We start from the raw sequence: 21,255 nt of genomic DNA, 5'->3' as shown, positions 1-21,255 counted from the left end.
GGCACAGAGCTGACCTCGGCAGCTAGAACCACTGTCAGGCAGGATATTTAAATATTGAGCAGCCAGGCCAATGAGTACCTCCAAACGGAGGCAACCCTGAAGGTGCCAAACGACACCTGCCAGTCGAGAAGCCCCTCGAGCCCTTTCGCCGCGCTGCGCCACGCCCTACGCCTCGCCCCCGCGCTCCGCCTTCGCCCAGGCTCCGCCCCCGCGCTCCGCCTTCGCCCAGGCTCCGCCCCCGCGCTCCGCCTTCGCCCAGGCTCCGCCCCCGCGCTCCGCCTTCGCCCAGGCTCCGCCCCGGAGCCGTGCCGCAGGCCTCGCCCTCCCTTCCGGTTTGGGGAAGCAGGGGGTCCGGCGTTTCCGGGTGTACCGCGTGGGTCTCGTCAGCGTACGAGCGGGCGGGATGGCGGCGTTGGATGGCCCGGCAAAGCCGCTCCTGTCCCTAAACCCGCAGGAGGATGCCAAATTTAAAAAGGAGGTGGCGCAGGTTCGTCGGCGTGCGACCAAGGTGAGCGGCCGCGCGGACCCGACCGCGAGGGGAGGTGGCGGACCGGGTATGGGGGTCCCGCCCGCGCGCCTCGGCCTCACCACGCCTGTGCTTCGTCTGGCGTCACCCAGGTCGGGCCCCGACCTCAAGAGCTTGCGGGCCGAGGTTTCCTCGGGAGGACCGAGAAGTGACGGCTTTGGGCCGCGGGCTTTAGGGTCCTTATGGAGGTACGGTAAGGAGTGGGTATCGCGGGGATGTTCGGAGAGAGGAGAGCCAGCTGTTGGGTCGGTCCTCGTCCCGCGGATCAGCTCCAGCCCTACTTCGGCTGGGCCCCCAAACTGGGGAGGTTTGTTTGCCTGGTTAGTGGTTTTGGAATTCTTAAAAGACAGTATTACCCAAGCTCTATCTGCTGTTTGGGGGCCCTGATATCAAGTTCAATAATATTTGCCCAAGATTTTATCATAAAATGTACATGGGAAAGCTTAAAAGTCTGTATTACCGAAGGCAGGGGTTGGAGGGCAGGGATATTGAAAGGTTAGGAGGCTTCGTGAAGGTTTACTGACGTCTTAAAATTGTTTCTTTACTTGGGTGCGAGTAAACGGTGATCTGCAAACAATATTGAAGGGTATGTTTGTATAGAGTTCTTAGGCCAGCAGATTTTATCTGTTAATTCAGCGTGTAGTTACTGAGTGTTCGTGCTGGGAGAAGGAAGCTGAGAAGACAGGCTACTGCTTGGCGATTGTCCTCGTGGGACAACCACTTTTTTTTTTTTTTTTAATTTATTGAAATAGTTGATTTACAGTGTTGTGTTAATCTCTCCTGGGGTGTTGAATGTAGTTCCCTGTGCTATACAGTAGGACCTTGTTGTTTATCCATTATTCTGTATTATAGTTTGCATCTGCTAACCCCAAACTCCCAATCCCCCTCCCCCACCCCGCTCCCCCTTGACAACCATAAGTCTCTTCACTATATCCAAACAGCTAATTTTTCATAGTTTCTATTGTGGTAAGTGGAAATACAGGGTAGGTTCTTGATCTCTTGTCTTAATCTAAGAGCAGAGTTTCACAAGTTTTGTGGCAGTGTGATTTTTTTTTAATGAAAAAAGGACATATATATATATATTTGTCTGGTCTTTATGTTTTCAGCAACAGGAGAAACGAAAACTTACTCCTGGAGTAATCTACGTGGGCCACTTACCACCATCCCTTTATGAAACCCAGATCCGAGCATATTTTTCCCAATTTGGCACTGTTACAAGATTCAGACTGTCCAGGAGTAAAAAGGTAAGATTTTTGTATTGAATTAGATTGTTTTATTTTCCAAAAGCATACCATCCTTGACAGGTTTTGGAGCATGTTTGCATGTTATCACTTATCACACTTCATTCCAGAAAGGGATTGGATAAGGTCTAGAACCTGAAGCAGACAGAGAACAAAATTAGCATTCCTGTGAATGTGTATTTTACTTTTTTAAGGTAATTGCTTCAAGTCCTCTAATTAAATTGGCAATCTTAGTGAGTGCTTTTTATCCTGTAACTACTAAGCCAGGGGTTCATGAACTTAAGTGTGAGGCTGGACTCTACACCTTATTGGTTGTGTGACTTTGGGCAAATTCTATGACCTGCATGCTTGTTTTCTGATTTGTAAAATATGAGCAAAATTGCACCAACCTCAGGAGTATTGAATCAAAGCTTAAATGAGGAAATGAGTATAAGATTCTTAGAACAGTGCCTGATACACAAAGTACTGTATAAATGTCATTGTGTCATACCTACCTCCTAATAAATATTTGTGTGGTTTACTTCAGTAATAGGGTGTGGCCCGCTTAATTTTTTTCCCACACACATACTTCTATGGGCTATAACCACAGAATTCTTGTTATTGGAATCTCTCTTTTTCTTGATACAGTTTTTTCACACTTTCCCACTTAAGTTACAGCAGAACAGAGTTAACTGTTTGTTGTCCCTGCTCTCTTGTCACTGCCTGAATATGCTACGGTTTGTTTATCCACCCTCTTGTTGAACGTTACCTTTTCTCCAGTTTGTCGATGAAACTGCTGGGAACATTGTTTGTGCAGGTATAGGTGACTTTCTCTTGAATAGTATTTTTCAGACCTTGAATCCACAATAAGAAGTCAGTTTTACAGCACAAGCCAGCACGCATGCATCTGTACGTAAACATTAACTGAAATAAAAGTCTAGGAAGATGATACTTAACTTTCCCATTCAGTTTATTTAAAAATACTTTTCTGACATACTAAATTGATTCTTCTGCCCTCTAAAAGGGCAGCTTTTAAACTTTTCAAACTCTGAGTTTGAAAAATAGTGCTTTATAGCATATCCTCAGGATAAGTATAGAATGTTCTGCCTCATTCTTAGTGAGATTCAGTCAGTTCAGTCGCTCAGTCGTGTCCAACTTTTGGCGACCCCATGAATCACAGCACTCAAGGCCTCCCTGTCCATCAACAACTCCCAGAGTCCACCCAGACCCATGTCCATTGAGTCGGTGATGCCATCCAACCATTTCATCCTCTGTCGTCCCCTTCTCCTGCCGTCAGTCTTTCCCAGAATCAGGGTCTTTTCAAATGAGTCAGCTCTTCGCGTCAGGTAGCCAAAGTATTGGAGTTCCAGCTTCAACATCAGTCCTTCCAGTGAATATTCAGGACTGATTTCCTTTAGGATGGACTGGTTGGATCTCCTTGCAGTCCAAGGGACTCTCAAGAATCTTCTTCAGCACCACAGTTCAAAAGCGTCAATTCTTCTGCACTCAGCTTTCTTTATAGCCCAACTCTCACATCCATACATGACCACTGGAAAAACCATAGCCTTGGACTTTGCTGGTGGTCCAGTGGTTAAGGTTCTGAGCTTCCACTCCAGTGGGCATGGGTTCGATCCCTGGTGTGGGAACTAAGATCCAGCATGCCAAAAGAATTTTAAAAAATAAAAATAAAAATTAAAAAAAAAAAAAAAAAACCATAGCCTTGACTAGATGGACCTTTGTTGACAAAGTAATGTCTCTGCTTTTCAATATGCCGTCTAGGTTGGTCATAACTTTCCTTCCAAGGAGTAAGGGTCTTTTAATTTCATGGCTGCAATCACTATCTGCAGTGATTTTGGAGCCCAAAAAAATAAAGTCAGCCACTGTTTCCCCATCTGTTTGCTTGAAGTGATGGGACTCGATGCCATGATCTTAGTTTTCTGAATGTTGAGCTTTAAGCCAACTTTTTCATTCTCTTCTTTCACTTTCATCAAGAGGCTCTTTAGTTCTTTACTTTCTGCCATAAAGGTGGTGTCATCTGCATATCTGAGGTTATTGATATTTCTACCGGCAATCTTGATTCAACCTTTTGCCTCTTCCAGCCCAGCATTTCTCATGATGTATTCTGCATAGAAGTTAAATAAGCAGGGTGACAATATACAGCCTTGACGTACTCCTTTTCCTATTTGGAACCAGTCTGTTGTTTCATGTCCAGTTCTAACTGTTGCTTCCTGACCTGCATACAGCTTTCTCAAGAGGCAGGTCAGGTGGTCTGGTATTCCCATCTCTTTCAGAATTTTCCACAGTTTGTTGTGATCCACACAGTCGAAGGCTTTGGCATAGTCAGTAAAGCAGAAATAGATGTTTTTCTGAACTCTCTTGCTTTTTTGATGTTCCATTGGATGTTGGCAGTTTGATCTCTGGTTCCTCTGCCTTTTCTAAAACCAGCTTGAACATTTGGAAGTTCGCGGTTCACGTATTGCTGAAGCCTGGCTTGGAGAATTTTGAGCATTACTTTATATATATGTGTGAGATGAATGCAGTAGTGAGATTGAGTATCATTATTTGTTTATCAGCCTTTGGAGTTCTGTCTTCTGTGAAACGTTTATTCATGTTTTTGCACTTATTGTCTTTTTCAAAGACTTTTTTTCTGCCTTTTGTGGATTGTTATTTTGGGTGTTTTTCCATAATGAAGTGCAGTTGTGTTCACCAGCTTTGTGTTCTGAAAATGTTGACAGGAAGTAGAAAGGAAAGCAAAATGAGCATCCTCCCCTAGATTCACTCATCGTTAATATCCTGACACATTAGCTTCATCTCTTCCCATATCTATAAAAACGTACATACCTTTTTGGGTTTTTTAGCCTTTTGAAGAAAGTGGCAGTTGTAGTACTTTAATACTAAATACATCCTGGTAGATCTGAGAATAAGGACACTGTGCTACATCGTCACAATGTGACGATCTCCTGGACTGTCCCTCTTCACGTATCCCCAGTAGCCCCTGCCATTCTGGGAGCTGGTTAGGGTTTATGCGTTGCACTTGGTTGTTCAGCTCTTCATCCTGTGTAGAGCAGTCTCTCTATCCCTGTTTTGCTTGTTTGGTTTTTCTTGACTCCTTTGAAGAGGTGAGGCCGGTTTTCTTAAAAAGTCTGCTCCTTGGCGCAGCGCACTGAAATGTAACATTTCCAGCTTTGTTGCATATTATAAAGCTGCTGCCTCCCCACCCACCCCAGTTTTGACTATCTGCTTGGTATTTCTGACTTTTTGGATTACTAGGTCAAGGATTGGGCTTTTGAGTCTTTGGTTTTGGGGACACTTGACATGTATTTTCACATCAGATTTCACAAGCTTTATAACAGTGTCTTACACTCCACCATCGTTCCCCTCCTGAGTGAGAGCTGGGATGGTAGGAGGATCGTCAGACATTTAAAGTCTTACCAGACTCGTCCTGTTGCAGATAACCAACCTGAGCCTCTGGGTGGTGCCTGTGTCCTGACGGTTAGTGTGCTAGAGATCACTCCTAGCACAGCTAGGAGTCAGCCTCCTGGCTCCCAACTCTGTTAAGCCACACAGCCTTTGAATGGTTTCTTATTTCCAGGATCACATGACCAGCTTTGAGCCATATCCGAGAATAGTTTGTTTAATGCAAGATTGTAAAGTTTTCCTAGTTGTTGTCACTAAGAATTGGAACTCTGGAGGAGGAAAAGTTCTTTTTCTGCTGCCCTAGGCTGAGACCCTATGGACTGAAAAACTGAGAGATTAAAAAGAGACTAAAATGTATGCTTACTCATGGGAGTGCTCAAAGGGTTGTTAGAGAACTTTGACTTTGAGGAGTGACTGGATGAGGGAACAGTGCTTTGAGTTTATATGGTTGCAAGTTGCGAGGAGGCAAATGTACAGGAGGCTAACAGAATCCTAAAGTCCAAATGCCCAGGTTTGGATCTTGGTGATAAGGTCTGCTTAGTAAAATTTGTTGTGTGGATTCCTCTAAGATCTCTCTGATAGACGGGAGAGGACACCTTTGTAAATTTGTGTCCTGTTTTTAGGTAAATAGGGGAGCGCAGAGTTTCTTGTTCTATTTCTCAGCACCTTCAGCTTAGAATAATTACTTGCCAAAGGAGCATTTGGGGGGTAGGCATACCCTGCCACCCTAAAGTAACATGTATTGAGTACTTGACAAAAGTGAGGAGCCCTTGTAGGTTATTTTGTGTTTTCATGGCAACTCTATGAGAGTGTTTATTTTATCCGCATTTTATAGAAGGAAAAACTGAGGCTTAAACATTCCTTATCTGAGTGTCAGAGCTAAGATCCAAACCTGGGCATTTGGACTTTAGAACTCCTGTTAGCAAGCTCATTAAGTTATGGTGTGGAGGCCAGAACCCAGCATGTGTGTCTCTGAGAGAGTGGTCCCTGGGCCTGTGCCCGCAGCTGTGGAGATGATCAGTCACTGGTAAACATGACAGTGAATGTGATCTTTTATTGATGGGCTGGGAGACACTGACTTAATTTCTTTTCAGTTTTTTCATGTAAATGGGAATTACATTACCTGTATTTTTTGTGACGCATTTATTCCATCTCCCAAGTAGATGGATAATGTGACCACCCATGAGATCAATAATGAGTAAAGGACTATGGGGCCTACCAGATTCCTTTATGTTGGCTGTTGCTACTGAATAAATTCCAGCTATAATCATTTATCATATGTAATCAAAATCCCAGGAAATCTTCAAAACCAATGGCAAATTTAGACTATTTTGGATCTTTTCTTTCCCTGTAACAGTCTGCACACTATGTGATTTGAAGTTGAAAATCAAAGGTGTCTTAATGTTACTCCTTAATGTTATTCCTACTGGGAATTCCCTGGTAGCTCAGTCGGTATCTGCCTGCAGTGCAGGACACCCAAGTTCAATCCCTGGATCGGGAAGACCCCCTAAAGAAGGAAATGGCAACCCACTCTAGTATTCTTGCCTGGAAATTCCCATGAACAGAGGATCCTGGAGGGTACAGTCTGTGGTGTGGCAGGAGTCGGCCACAGCTACTGTACATTATTTAATGACATTTCAGGAGTTTGATGACGCATTAGAATGTAATTGTTCTGCTTTTTGTGGTGGATTTGTCATTGCAGACTGGAAATAGCAAAGGCTACGGCTTTGTGGAGTTTGAATCTGAAGATGTTGCCAAAATAGCTGCTGAAACGATGAACAACTACCTTTTTGGTGAAAGACTCTTGAAGTGTAAGTACCCGATTCTTAGCCTGTGGGATTTCAGGGATGCTCCTGCTGACGGTGGCTGCAGTGGGAGGTAGCTTAGCTGCTTGGACATCCCACCTCACCCCTGGGATGAATCTCATAAGCAGTGGTGCAACAGTTTAAGTGCAATTTCAAGATGGGTTTGAACTGGAATTTTAAGGTTTCCAGAGTGAAAGCTGTTTTCTGCTGAGATGGAGTTGGAACAGTTTCCTTGAGGAGTAAATAGGAAGGTCTTACTGGTGGAGTGTGGGAGGCTCCCTGAGGAAAAGTCATTAAAGTTGGAACCTGAAGATTAAATAACAGCCAAGTGAAGGGGTGGAACTGAGAATTTGGTGGGGGGAGAGCAAATGCCAAAACCAGTGACAAACGTAATTGCCTGCAAGGAGCATAGTGAGAGATGAGGGAGGAGAAATAGATGAATGAAGGTCAGGTTACCAGAAGCCATGTGAAGCACAGTTTAGAATACATGCCGAGGACAGCGGAAACCACTAATGGTCCTAGACAGGATGATGTTCAGGGTGAGGAGTCAGATGTCAGCCAGTCGTCATGGCCTTGGCTGCAGCTCCTCTGCAGAGAACCCATCGGGCATGCGCGGGTGACAGGAGCAGGTTGGAGGTCCATCCTTCAGGAGGTGGCGCTCGCTCCGACCCACCTTCCCGGAGCAGCCCGTCCGGAGCCAGCACCCAGGTCACACCTCTCCATCTTAGTTCCTGTTGCTGTGAGAGAGGGTCCCAGGAGCCCCCTGAGATCCTGGGTGTTACTTGCACATGAAGAATGTGGCTCTTGCCAGGACGAAGTGGGCGATTGGGTGACCACATGTGTGAGATCCCTGCTCTGCTCTACCTGACTTCTGAAGGATCGCACAGACAGTTCTGAACTCCGATATGAGGGTTTAGCCACATCCCCACCTTTTCTCTTTTTTTCAGGGGAGTAGTTTGTCTCGGAGGTGATCCCAGGGAAATACTTGTAAAGAGTGGAGATTTGACAGGAAGGAAGTCAGTAAAGGGTATGTTAGCAAGTCAGTTATTTAGGCATTTGGGCTCCTTCCTGCTGGTCACCTTGGGAAACAGAATTATCCCAGCTGACAAGCACAGAAACTGGGATATTTGTGTACCATCTATCACTAGTGGAGGGTAGATCCCAGGGATTTTGGCTTCCCTGCACAAGGGGCCCAGTGTGCATCCCTAAGCAGAGAGATACAGATAAGCAGTGAGCTGCCTTAGTCCTGGGCAGGTGCCTGGAGGATATGAGCCAGAAGGTAAGAGCTTCTGTTGTCATGAGTCACACAGTCTAAAAGTGGGGGTCCTTTTAGCTTCGGGAACCCTAAGACTTAATTTCCACACACTCCTCTATGCACTCACCTTGTTCACTCATGTGTCTCTAGTCCTGGGATCGTTCTTGGCACACAGTGCGTATTTGGTAGATAATTGTGGGCTGTCTGACTTTGCCTTGGTTACCTGCTTTATTCTTTCAGGCTTCTCCATGTAAATGGGGGACACATCAATTTGATTATGCTACAAGGGACACAAGGGAGAGTCTGTTCTCATTGAAATCCTTTCCCTCCTACTTGGTTGAAAACTTTTTTTTTTTTCTTTTTTTAATTGTAGGTCATTTTATACCACCTGAAAAGGTACATGAAGAACTTTTTAGAGAGTGGCATATGCCATTTAAAAGACCATCATATCCAGCAGTGAAACGGTACAATCAGAATCGGTCACTTGTTCAAAAGCTACGGATGGAGGAGCGGTTTAAAAAGAAGGAAAAATTACTCAGGAAGAGATTGGCTAAAAAGGGGATTGATTATGATTTCCCTTCATTGGTGAGTATTCCTTTGTATAAAATGTCTAACCCAGTATCTCCCCCTACGAGGTTTTGACTAAATTTTTGAAACTGCAATCATTGTAGGCTGGTCTTTGTAGGTTTGTGAAGCAGTCCTAGTATTTCCTGTTACACACACAGGGGACGAAATCCTGAAAGGGATTAACCAATTCGCAACATGTACCTGATTTAGTAGTTTTAGATGATTGAAGTGAAACCTTATCTGACCGAAAACTATAATGCTTGTGGATTCCTAGTAGAGGTTATCATTGCCTGGATTAAATGTTTGGTTTATTGTATGTTACTGATAAATACCAAGACTGTAAAATGAGCATCCTTTTTATGCCATTTTAGTTAAAATTTTGTTTCATGGTCCTTTTAAGTTGGAAATAGTCCTAAAAGTCTTTGTCAAAATTAACTAGTAAGCATATGTATAATGATCTAATAAGTTTTAAAATATACATGTGTGAGACTGCTAGTTTTACAACTTCTTTTTCTATTACTTCTTTATGCTTATTTAGGTTAAGGTGTTACATAAAACTGAGGAAAATGCTTCAAACACTGGTCCTCGAAATTCCAGAAAGTACCAGGTAATACTTCTGCTTATCATATTACTCACTTGGTATTAGAGAAAAATAAATGCGGAAATACATTCAGGACTACTATATCTGGTCAACATGCAGATTGATGTGGTCTCTTACAATTTATTGAAGGCTTTGCGTAAGAAGAAGAAGGCCGCTTCAGTCGCTGCTGAGACTCCTGAGAAGGCTGTGGATAGCCAGGTAAGGTGGTCTCAGCACCCCGGGAGGCCGGTGTTACGGGTTAAAGGGGGAGGGGCAGTTGCTGCTCCTGTCACTTTGCTTGCTTAATCTTGGGACAAAGGTGATAAGCACCTAAGCGCTTGATCATGTGCAGCTGTATCATCAGATGATAGAAACAGGCCTAAAATAATATGTGTAACTTATAAAAATAGAGGAGAGGTGGTGGGAGAGGGTCATCCTAATATCTTCCCACATTTATGTATTATGACCTTTCACTTGAACCCAGGGTCCCACACCAGTGTGTACACCAACATTTTTGGAGAAACGAAAATCTGAAGTGGCCAAACTGAATGATGATGATAAAGATAATGAAATAGTTTTCAAACAGCCCGTGTCTGGTGTCAAAGAAGAAACACAGGAGACTCAACCACCTACAAGTTCAAAGAAAAAAAGACGAAGAAAACACAATCAGTGATTTTTTTAATGTATTGTGTATAGTTCTTCTGAAAAGATGATTTTCTTATGAAGACTAATTGTTTATATTTAACTAGATAGAGTGGAATGCAACCAATAACAAGATGGTTGGGGAAAAACTGTCAGTTCAAGTCACCGAGGAAAGCAGTCAGTGATCCAGGCTTCCCTGCCCTTGCTGAAAGGCAGGGGTGCATGCCAGCTTACAGCAGCCAGGCTCCCGCTGCCTCTCGTCCTGTCTCTCGTTTTCTTTGCAGTTTGCACAGCTGCTTTTAGTCACTCTGCCTGGAGACAAGATCACTATTAGCTGCTGACCTAAGTACTAAACTGTAGCCTCTGTTGTTACCATCAAATAAATAAAATCTTGCTTGCCCATCAGAATAGTTCTCTGTTAGACCGAGCACATTTAACCCGTCAGATGGCTGAAACTAGAAGTCAGATTCTGTGGGGAGTGAGAAGGAGGTATCAGTACCGATAGAGACTCATTTATGTATATACGGTCATTTTTACCAATGTTAAGTTAGTTTGTGGTGGGCTGGCATGGATTAATTAATAACTACCCTCTTATATCAGTGTCATCAATCAGGAATTTGGTTTCAAGATTCATGTAGTGACCACCAGATAAACTTTTTCTGTTTTTTTTTGTATGCAAGAGCAACTTGGATATCTTGAAATAAAAAATTGTTGGGTTTGCCTTTCAGTGATCTTTTAAGGTTTTGATACCTTTGAAATGTGTCAGCTAATTGAAGTGAAGTAAAAGTCTCTGAGTCATGTCCGACTCTGCGACCCCCGGGACTAATACAATACAGTCCATGGAATTCTGGACAGGATGCTGGAGCAGGTGGCCTTTCCCTTCTCCAGGAGATCTTCCCAACCCAGGGATCAAACCCAGGTCTCCTGCATTGCAGGCGGATTCATTACCAGCTGAGCCACAAGGATCAACTAATTCAGTTTCACTAAAAGGCTTCATTACCACCAAACATTTTTTCATACAATATTTGTTAAGTATTAAGATGATAATACTGACCTAGTTGAATCAGCTTTAATACACAGCATAGGGACTTTCCTAGTGGTCCAGTGGTTAAGAATTTGCCAGTCAATGCAAGGGACACGGGTTCAATCCCTGGTCCCCAAGATTCTACATGCCACAGAGCAACTAAACCTGCACACCTAGAGTCCATTGTCCGCAACAAGAGAAGCCACTGCAGTGAGAAGCCTGCGCCCCAAAACTTGAGACCAGCACCTGTTCACTGCAACTAGAGAAAGCCCACAAGTACCAGCAAAGCCACAGCACACCCAAAAAATAAACATACAAAGAACATCTTAGCTCTAGATTAGTCCCTATACAGACTATGTTCATTGTGTTTAAATTGAATGAGTAACAGAACTGCCTACCTCTTTGAACCATGTCTGAATTTGTGGATCTAGAAGTCCATCTGATTTCCATTTCTGGGAAAGCACCAGATAAGCTTATCAATGCAGCCTGACAGATTTTTATTATTTCCCTGTTTCCTGACCTACTGCCCAGACACCTCTTCCAGCATGGTACCGATCATCATCACTTGACGTGTGAGTTTTTTGATGTACCCTGGAGCTGGATGGGGAGAGTGATTTTTAGCATATATCATGGCAAAGAAATAGAGTTGAAGTTAACATTTTCGTGGGGATTATATTAGGAGCATTTGTCAAAGTAGTGTGGGGTTGATCCTCAGATTTTGTAGGGAGAACATCAAGAATCTGGAAGTTGTAACGGTGGCTGGTGATCATGAGGCTGTCTGTCTCCCTGCAGTGCAGCAGAGGCTGTTCAAAGACGGACAGGCGGGCACAGCAGGGCGTCAGGGCCCGTGCAGTGGCTGTGGTGCCCGCGGCTGCTCTCCTTAGCCCACAAGTGTGATGAGTGTATGCGAGGAGTGTGCACTTCCTATAGGCAGAAGAAACTACAGGCCCAAACCTAACTACATCGCGGGTCATCCTGTGGCCCTCAAAGCGACCAGTTATCCTGCTGTCCAGTCCAACCCGCTTCAGGGTTTTGTTGTACGTTTTTAAATAGTTGAAAAAAATTGAGACATGAGTTTCAGAAAGTTCCCTGGTAAGGATCCTGCAAGCTGCCCACGCAGCAAAAAAAAAACCACAGTTAAGGGTGGGGATAGATAATTTAGAAGTTTGGGATTAACATATACACCACTGTATATGAAACAGGTAACCAACAAGAACCTTTTGTACAGCACAGGAAGCTGTACTCAATATCTTGTAATAACGCATAATGGAAAATAACCTGAAAATAAATACACATGTGAACTGAATCACTGATGTAAACCTGAGACTAACAACTCTGTAAATCAGCTATACTTACATTTTTTAAAAAAGGAGATGCTATAGCCTTGGTGTAAATATTTGCAAAGGACTTTTTATCCAGAACAGACCTCTCAAAAACAAGCAGCCTGAATTGTCTTATGGAACCCTATTTCTGCCTTCTGATCATAAAATGGAAAGTAACACAAGCTGTTTCCTTTTTTCCAGCTCTGTGGCATCTTAGTTCCCTGACCAGGGGTTGGACTCGGCTACTGCAGTGAAAATGCTGAGTCCTAAGCACTGGGCCTCCAGGGCATTCCCCAGCCTATTTTCAATATTTGTATTTCCATTAAGGACTCAGGCATGATAGATGTGTGATGATAATGAACATTTATTAAATCCTTGCATGTGTATTAGCGCGTTTAATCAGGACAACCTATGAAGTTAGACACTTCTGTTTCTGTCTGAATGGTGAGGAGACTGAAGCCCAGAGAGCTTAAAGAACTTGCCCAGAAATAGCATATGGTGAGCCAATTCAGCTGACTCCTTTTGACGTCCTTCCAACAAGATGGGCATGAAAGCTAGATTGTTAGTGACGGCGGAAAAAAGGAAAGACGCAGAAGCCTTGTGCTGACATGAGCTGGTGACTCTGGAGGCAGAAGTGGGGCACTGGGGCAGGCGCGGGAGGAGGCGAGAAGTTCCATTCTTAGGAGCTGTTTTGTCAGCAACCTAACACTAGATGGCAGCAGATCCCAGGCACTTTAAATCCACAGTCCGTTCATTCAAGGAGCTGGCAAAATGCAAAACTATAAAGGGGTTTACACCCTAGTTATTTTTTTAAACAAGACTTCCCTGAGAAAAACTATTATGTGTAAAATGGGTTAACAACAAGGTCCTACTGAATAGTACTGGGAACTATATTCAATATCCTAATAAACCTTAATGGAAATTAATGTTAAAAAAAATAATGTATATATATATATATATAATGTATAACTGAGTCACTGTTGTATGGATGGAGTTAACACAACATTGTAAATCAACTACATTTCAATTTTTAAAAAATGACCTCCCTGAGAAGCATCTTTGTACACAGGCACACACACACAGCACCAATTTCCAGACAATTAAAAGACTGCCACTGTGAAGTGCCTCTTAAGCAGCTGGGTGCTTAGTAACATTCTTTGGGTAATTGGTTATTGTTAAAAACATACTTGCGAAACGATGTCAGATAACCAGTAATACAACATACTGATGAAATGAACCGTGATAGTTGCTAGCTTATGAAGTTGCATGTAGTTATGAATAAGCATAGCTTAGGGTCATTGGACAATAACTATGGGAAAATGGTTTTCTTATTTGGTGTTCCCCAGTGTGTATTAGAATTTGGTGGCTGTATTTAAAAAGAAAAGTTCATACAAGAGAACTTGGCTTTACTGTTGTCATCACTGTAAACACAATCTTTAGCCCCTTCTATTCAGAGTACTTCCTATTGTCCACACTCTGTGCTCATTTAGGTTTTTTATTCATGAGGCCCAAATTAAAAGCACAAAATAAACGGGTTTGGGCTTTTTTTCACACCATGCAGCTTACAGGGTCTTAGTTTTTCAAACAGGGATCAAACCCTGTTTCACAGGCCCTTGGCATTGAAAGCTCAGAGTCTTAACCACTGGACCACCAGGAAATTCCCTGGGACATTTTTCTATTTCAATTAGTAAATCTCAACATTTGGAATTTTTTTCAAGTTCTATCTAGGTGTTATATTTCTGGCCATTTTCCTCTTAGGAACAAAAACAGAAAAGAAACATAATTGTTTGGGAAGTCAGGGCTTCAGTTACTGCTCCATTGATCCGGAGAATATTTCACATGCTTATCTACAAATTTCTCCCAACTCAGGAAGCAATCTGCTTTAGAAATAAATTGCTCACCAAGCGTCTGGGTGGCCTGCTCTGCTTCTGTGTGTGCTGACGGAAAGAAGGAAATGTGTTCTGTGTTATGGAAGTTACATTTTTGTGCTCATAAGTCACCAAGTTTAGAATTGCCCCTGTTACAAATAAGTGCTGTCAACCCTATGATGCCCAGGAAAAGAGGTTCAGACATCCGATACTTGCCAAACACCGTTTCCGCAGCAAATGTGCCCTGAGCGACGCTGCTGGCCTCTGGCTGGTCCATTCACAGGTTCTCCTGTGACGAGCACCAGAGGGAGCAGCTGTGGCCGGCCGTGGCTCAAGGGAAGAAGCACAGCTTTTGCACGAGAAACCAAGGGAGCCATCTGGATCGTCCGTCCAAGAGAGAAACTGTTCATTCAGATGGTTTTCGGCAGGGATACAGGATCGTCACTGATGATTTTTTTCTTCTGAAGGAAGGTGTCAATTTTCCTTCTATTTCTGCTTTAACACTTAGCTGGATGATAAATACTGTGGCTTTTTTCTAATTAGCTTTAAAAAAAAAAAAAGACTGCCAATGCACGTCTGGTACAATAAAAAATGCAAGCAAGTTGTTTAGTAAATGCAAATTGTAGAAGTGTTTCCTACCTTGCATATTTGTACATAGCCAGTTATCTGATTTAATGTTAATGTAGAATCAGCCATATAAAGGCATGTTACTCAGCTAGCTCATTATTTAAGGTTTTCTGGTGACTTTCATTTTTTTCAGTTTAAGTTATTGCCTGAATAGGTACTACATGCAAAAGGTACAAAACTTTGAATTGTTCCAACCGAGTGAAACATCAGTCTGTCCCATCCTGTTCAACTGCTCACTGGGCTCCACCCCACCAGCCGCGTCCCTCAGCTGGAGGAGTGCTCCCCCCTCATCCTCCTGGGATGCTGCCTCCCCAGGAAGCTGCCCAGTTTCTGGAAAAAAGAAGCCTTGTTTGTTTCTTCTTCATGGTCTGTTCGTTGTTTAGTTGCTAAGTCGTTTCTTTGCAACCCCGTGGAGTGCAGCACTCCAGGCTTCCCAGTCTTTCACCATCTCCCAGAGCTCGCTCAAACTCATGTCCATCGAGTCAGTGATGCCATCCAACCATCTCATCCTCTGTCTCCCCCTTCTCCTCCTGCCCTCAATCTTTCCCAGCATCGGGGTCTTTTCCAATGAGTCGGCTCTTGGCATCAGGTGGCCACAGTACTGGAATTTTCAGATTCAACAGCCCATCCCAAGTACCAGTATTCCTAAGGGTAGGAGCTTTGTCGTAGTAATGGTTATACCCCAGTGATTGAAACAGTGCTGGTACGTCATATTTGGTTCATTAACTCAGTCAGATAGCCCCCACAGTCACAACTGTGAAAGCCTGCACAAAGCATGAAGACCCAGGATAGCCCTAAATAAATTAACTACATTTTAAAAAGAGACCAGTGTAGCTGGCACAGAGTCGGCAAAGAGGGCAGTGGGAGGACGAGGGGGGAGGACAGTGATGCCGGATGGGGCAGGTCCTCAGAGGCCACTGTTAATTGTCAGCCTTGACCCTGTGTAAGCCGAGAGCACTGGTGAGTTTGCGTTTGGGGGCGGGGTGGCTGTGTGGCACAGCCTGCGGGGTCTCAGCCCCCCAACCAGGGACTGAGCACCGGCCGAGGCAGTGGGAGCGCTGCCTCCTAACCCCTGGGCTTCCAGGGAACTCCTGGTGGGTTTACATTTTCAAAGGATCGCTGCTATACTGAGAACAGACTGGAAAACCACCCAAGAGGAAGCAGATGCCCAGGCCTTCATCCAGCGGGCATCCACAGTGGGCTGGACCAGGGTGATACAGTGAAGGAGGCGAGGGGTGCTCGACTTTTGGAGATGCTGTGAAGGTGACCAGAGAGATTTGCTGATGTTGACATGGTGTGAGAGGGAAAAAAAGAGGAGTCAAGTTTGACGCCAACTGTTTTGGCCCCAACGTCTGGAAGAACAGAGCTGCGCTGACTGAGATGAGGAAACCTGTGAGAAGGTGCTTCAAGGAAGGTCGGGGACCAGCAGCTGCATGCCAGGCGGGAGTCAGAGGCGCCCATCAGACTGCCTGGAGATGTTGCCGAACTCAAGTCCGGCGCTGCTGCTCAAAAATCGACGGCTGAGGGAATTCCCTGGGGATCAGTGGTTAGGACTCTGTCCTTTCGCTGCCAAGGGCGTGGGTTCAACCTCTGGTCAGGAAACTAAGATCCCGAAGCTGTGCGGCCATTAAAAGAATAAAGAAATGTTTAAGAGAGAGACAAATGTAGGTAGAAAGGGAAGTTGCCTTTAATCAGAATGCGGGCAATCTAGAGATGGAGGGCTCAGTGTACCCCACATACCACCTCTGAAGATTTTGCTCTGCCATGAAAGTTTTTTTTTTTTTTAATAAATTTGTTCATTCATTTTTGGCTGTGCTGGATCTTTGTTGCAAGACTTTTTCTCATTGCAATGAGCAGGGGCTGCTCTCTCGGTGTGGTTCCGGGTTTCTCATTCCAGTGGCTTCTCCCGCGGCAGGGCACAGGCTCGATCATTGTGGCGCCCAAGCTGAGTTGCTCCAAGGCACATGGGATCTTCCTGGAGGGTCCAGCCTGTGTCTCCTGCATTGGCAGGCAAGTTCTTTACCACTGAGCCACCGGGGAAGTCCGGCCATGAATTTTAAAGGGAAAGAGGGAAGTAATCTCAGTGACTCACTGAGATGAGGGTGAGTGACTTTACTGCCACCCTTTACTGCATACAGGCTGCTGTGAAGACCACTCCTGATGCTGTTCACACAGTTTATTCCTGAGATTACTGAAGCGGAAGCTGGGGAGGAGATCTGGTCATCTGTTAGTTACCTGTTCTTCATTTCTCTTCTTTGATCTACAGGAAGAACCAATATGTTAGGCAAGGTATTGTGTGATTAAAAGGTCTGAAAGGTGTGCTAGGGCCAGAACTGAGTAGATCATGGGGGCGCCTGGTTGAAGATTAATAACAAGACAAAGTGGCCTCCTGCAGAAACCTCTTTCCTGCCAAAAGCCACTTACAGAGATGACAGGTGCAACTGGACATACAGCCTGATATTCAGTGGAGACCTCTGAGCTGAAGACAGATTCAGGTTACAGTCCTAAGACCTAGTGCCCAAGAGGAGGTGGTGAGGGAGCTGGGGCAATCTCGTACATGGAGGTCAGGGTGAGGGCAGGAGCCAATCAGAGCAGGAGAATTGAAGTAAGAAGGGAGGACAACCAGGACACAGAGGGCCCGGAGGTCAAGTGAAGACCATGCCACTGGACAGGTCAAGGAAGGTGAAGCCTAGGATGGCCAGCTGGATTAACTAATGTGGCAGTGACTTGCACAGGGACATCTAAGCTCATTTCCGGCCCTGAAGTTTGATGACTATCCGTTCGGTTTATGCAGTCTTCCCAGATGACTCAAGCAGTGAAGAATACACTGTAGTGTAGGAAACACAGGAGACTTGAGTTTGATCCCTGGGTGGAGAAGATTCCCCTGGAGGAGGAAATGGCAACCCACTCCAGTGTTCTTGCCTGGAGAATGCCATGGACAGAGAAGCCTGGTGGGCTACAGTCCATGGGTCCCAGAGTCGGGCACAACTGAGTGACTAACACTTGGTTTATTCAAGTTACTCTGTTTTGAATTAAACAATCAAATAATGAAGAGTCAGATCCTTCTTTCAACACAGTCCCCGCCCTCTCCCCTGCGTCTTGTAGAACAAGGGCAGGAAGCACGGAATCCTCTTCCAGCCAATCTCGAACGCCATTACTCCTTCGGACGTTAACTCTGCTTAAAGACTCAGGCTTTCAGATTGGAGTCAGGATACAAACCCGCTTTAGTCTAGTTTCCGTGTCTCTCTCCTCATTACATGTTCTTTCCAGAGATGCCCTGAAACTTCTGGAAGTTACAAATCAGTTTTCTCATCCATCTTCTGCTCCAAACTAGAAAGATTTGACACCTACATAAGGGTGTTCTTTTTATTTTCCTCCAAATACTTTGGTGCTGCGGCTTGGTCTGAAAAGCATCATTCCTCTAATCAAGAATTACATACTGGAGACATTTAGGGACAAGGCTAAGACAGAGGATCCCATAGGAGGGAACCAGGCAATCAGGACCCAGGCTCACAGAAGACCATAGTCTGTTTTCTGTTTTTTTTTTTTTTTCATATAAGCAGTGCTTTAATAGCATTGGAATTTGTATGTTGTTTTGTTATATGTTACTTATACATTGTTTTATTAAGTTTATATGGTGTTTTTCATTTTCATTCAATTCAAACTATTTTTATCTTCCCTTCTGCTTTATTCTTTGACCTGGATTGTCTAACAGTATGTTATTAAGTTTCCAAATATTTGAGAATTTTCCACATTTTTTGTTACTGATTTTTAAATTAATTCCATTCATTGCTTAAAGATAACATACTTTGTATGATTTGAATCATTTTAAATTTATTTAGGCCTGTTTTATGACTCATAATATGATATATATATGGGTAGATAGTCTGTGTGCATTTGACAAAAATATACGTTCTGCTGTCAAGAGAATTGTTCCATAATCTCCAACTAGGTCAAGTTAGTTGATAGTATTGCTCAAGCTTTTATGTTTACTAATGTTCTGTCCAATTATCAATTATCAAAAGAAGAGTGTTGAATTATAACTATAATTATGAATTTGAGAAGACCATAGTTTTGTTGTTGATGATTAGGGAGCCTCTGTCCAACTTCTGGGATACATGGCATCCAAACTTATATAACATAAGTTCCTCCTCTGTGAGTCTTTAGCCTGCCTTGATCAGGCATCCTTGATCTGAGTGCTTGGTCCTCATGATTTTTACTCTCCCTCAGGAAGATCCAGCTACATGCCCTGAATTTGACTGCAGACATGATCACTCATGTGTCAGAGTTTAATGGGCAGAGTGCTTTATTTCTGAATGCTACGTGAGATAACGGGGTGTCTGACAACACACAGGTGTCTCCACTTCAGTGACCTGTGATACTAGCTGCACGCAGACCCGGTGCCAGACACGCATGCAGCTGTAGGTACCCCATCGTGTGCACCATGCTCTCTTATCATCTCCTTCTCTTAGCGCCCAACACACTATTTTTTTTTTCAATTGATATTAGCTACTTATTATGTTCTTATTTCTTTTAATGGCCCAATGGAAATTTTTCTCGGCAACCCACGTTCCTTTCTTGGAAATGGCACTCTGATTGCATTTCAGTTCTCACACTGGATTAATTTTTTTTCCTCCCAGGTAATGAAATAGAGACAGTTTGGGTAAAGCCTGGGTCTGGGTGCTGATGGTGCAGGCCACCTGGGGAGGAAGTCAGGGACCTGGGCCTCCCTGGCCCTGCAGGAGCTCGCCAGCTGCCTCAGCCCTTCACCCCGCTGAGCCTAGGTTTTGGATCAGGGCAAGAAGTTAGGCACCGAGGTGGCCAGTCTCTGAGGTCTCTTTGGCCCTCACTTCTAGAGATCTTCACTGGCATTCCACCGTGGATGCATACTCGCTGGAAAGGACGTGCTCCTCGGCCTCAGTCTGCCTGGAGATGGGAAAGATCTGAGACCTGGCTGGCCTGAGGATGCAGAGTAAACACACCCCCCATGACTACCCCCCTGCCCCCACTGCTGAGGGCTCCCCCTCACAGGTCAGCATGGCGCCCAGACTGCTGGTTGGAGGTGAGCGTGAGCGGTGAGGAGCCGAGGGACACTCCCCACCGTGGTGACTACTTATCTGCCTGTCTCCCTGGGACTGGGTCTCCTCCAGTCAACGCCTGTCTCACAGCCAGCCATCAACAGCACAGAACAGGTGCCCAGAAAGTGCCCAGCGGGTGAGTAGGCCAAAGGTGAGTGACTAAAGACAGTGTAAGTGGGAGAAATGCCCAATCAGCTTAACGGGAAGGAGGAAAGCAAAGGAGACAGCGATCTGATGCCACTCTGGCTCCGGGGAGACCTAAGATTCAGCACACCGACAGCCAGCATCCTGGGTATTTGCTCACCAGAAAAAGAATGTGAGGGCAGTCTTCGTGGTTTCTGCGCCCCAACCCCCGCCCAGTTGTCTTGAATTGACCACCTCTCTGCATAACCGATCCCTGTGGTTTGAGTGGAGTGACCCTGCCCAGGCCACGCGGGCAGGCAGGTTACAGGCTTTGAGTGGCTTCCCTAGGACTCCTGCTAGAACAGTGGGGAATAGGCTTCTGGACTCCCAGCACACAAGCCTTGGGTTGCCAGTGGGCATCTTAACACTGCAGGGAACTCCAGCCTGAGAATAAAACCAATTCCAAAGGAAGCCGAATGGGTTCCTGACACACTCGGAATCCTTTGCTCCAGCCAAGTCCAACATCCCCTGAACTTTCCTGTTAGATGGGCCAGTAATTTCCTTTTCTGCCCCCGTAAAGCAGTTTGAATTAAGCTTCTGTGAGAGATAACCAAAGATGTGCTGACGAAACATCTGTTTTTTTGGCCGAACCACATGGCACTTGGGATCTTAGTTCCCTGACCAGGGATAGAACTCACACCCACAGCACTAGAGGCACACAGTCTTAACCCTGTGATCTCAGGGGGCCTCGGCCTGCCCTGGCTTGGAGCGGGCTTGGGTTTCCAGCCAGAGACTGAGGCTGGGTCGTGGCGGTGGAAGCACCAGACCCCAGCTACTAGACTGTGATCAGTGACAAGGCTCTGGACTTTCGGCTTTGCAGAAAAGAATTTCCACAAAGATGAAAAGCAGTGAAGCCAGTAAAGTGTTTATTAGGAAGAAAGAGAGTACAGTATGTGTGGATAGACACACGGGCAGACTCAGAGGGAGAGGCCCTGAGTCGCTGAGTCAGTCACATCCTCATTTCTTCCGAGTTTCCTTTGGCCAATCATTATGACTTGTCTGGTTCACAGTCCGTATTTGGTGTATCTCAGGATCCTCCCATGTGTTCACACACATCTCTTAGCCAAGACAGATTCTACCACAAAGGCCTATGGGTAGAACCTCCCTTGACATGACTCCCCTTTGGCCTCTAAGGAGCCTT

The 21,255-nt window shown here is 44.9% G+C and overlaps 1 protein-coding gene across 1 annotated transcript; it reads left to right on the top strand.

The window, feature by feature from the left end:
* Positions 1-320: 320 nt before the first annotated feature.
* NIFK (nucleolar protein interacting with the FHA domain of MKI67) lies at positions 321-10,739 on the top strand. Its single transcript, XM_061135117.1, has 7 exons — positions 321-508; positions 1,633-1,770; positions 6,866-6,974; positions 8,597-8,808; positions 9,329-9,397; positions 9,521-9,589; positions 9,855-10,739. Exons 1-7 carry the CDS (start codon positions 404-406, stop codon positions 10,041-10,043), a joined length of 891 nt encoding a protein of 296 aa, XP_060991100.1. The 5' UTR covers positions 321-403; the 3' UTR covers positions 10,044-10,739.
* Positions 10,740-21,255: the final 10,516 nt, after the last annotated feature.

The sequence above is a fragment of the Dama dama genome, chromosome 33 (genome assembly GCF_033118175.1).
Source record: "Dama dama isolate Ldn47 chromosome 33, ASM3311817v1, whole genome shotgun sequence".
Classification (NCBI taxonomy): Eukaryota; Metazoa; Chordata; class Mammalia; order Artiodactyla; family Cervidae; genus Dama; species Dama dama.
Note: the sequence above shows the minus strand (reverse complement) of the source record. Positions and strands in the feature narration are given on the sequence as shown.

Bases quoted from the DNA above. Each gene is read 5' to 3' on its own strand.
- NIFK (XM_061135117.1), top strand. From the start codon at position 404: ATGGCGGCGTTGGATGGCCCGGCAAAGCCGCTCCTGTCCCTAAACCCG. The intron at 6,975-8,596 runs GTAAGTACCCGA...TTTTAATTGTAG, and splicing joins TGGTGAAAGACTCTTGAAGT to GTCATTTTATACCACCTGAA. The intron at 9,590-9,854 runs GTAAGGTGGTCT...ACTTGAACCCAG, and splicing joins AGAAGGCTGTGGATAGCCAG to GGTCCCACACCAGTGTGTAC.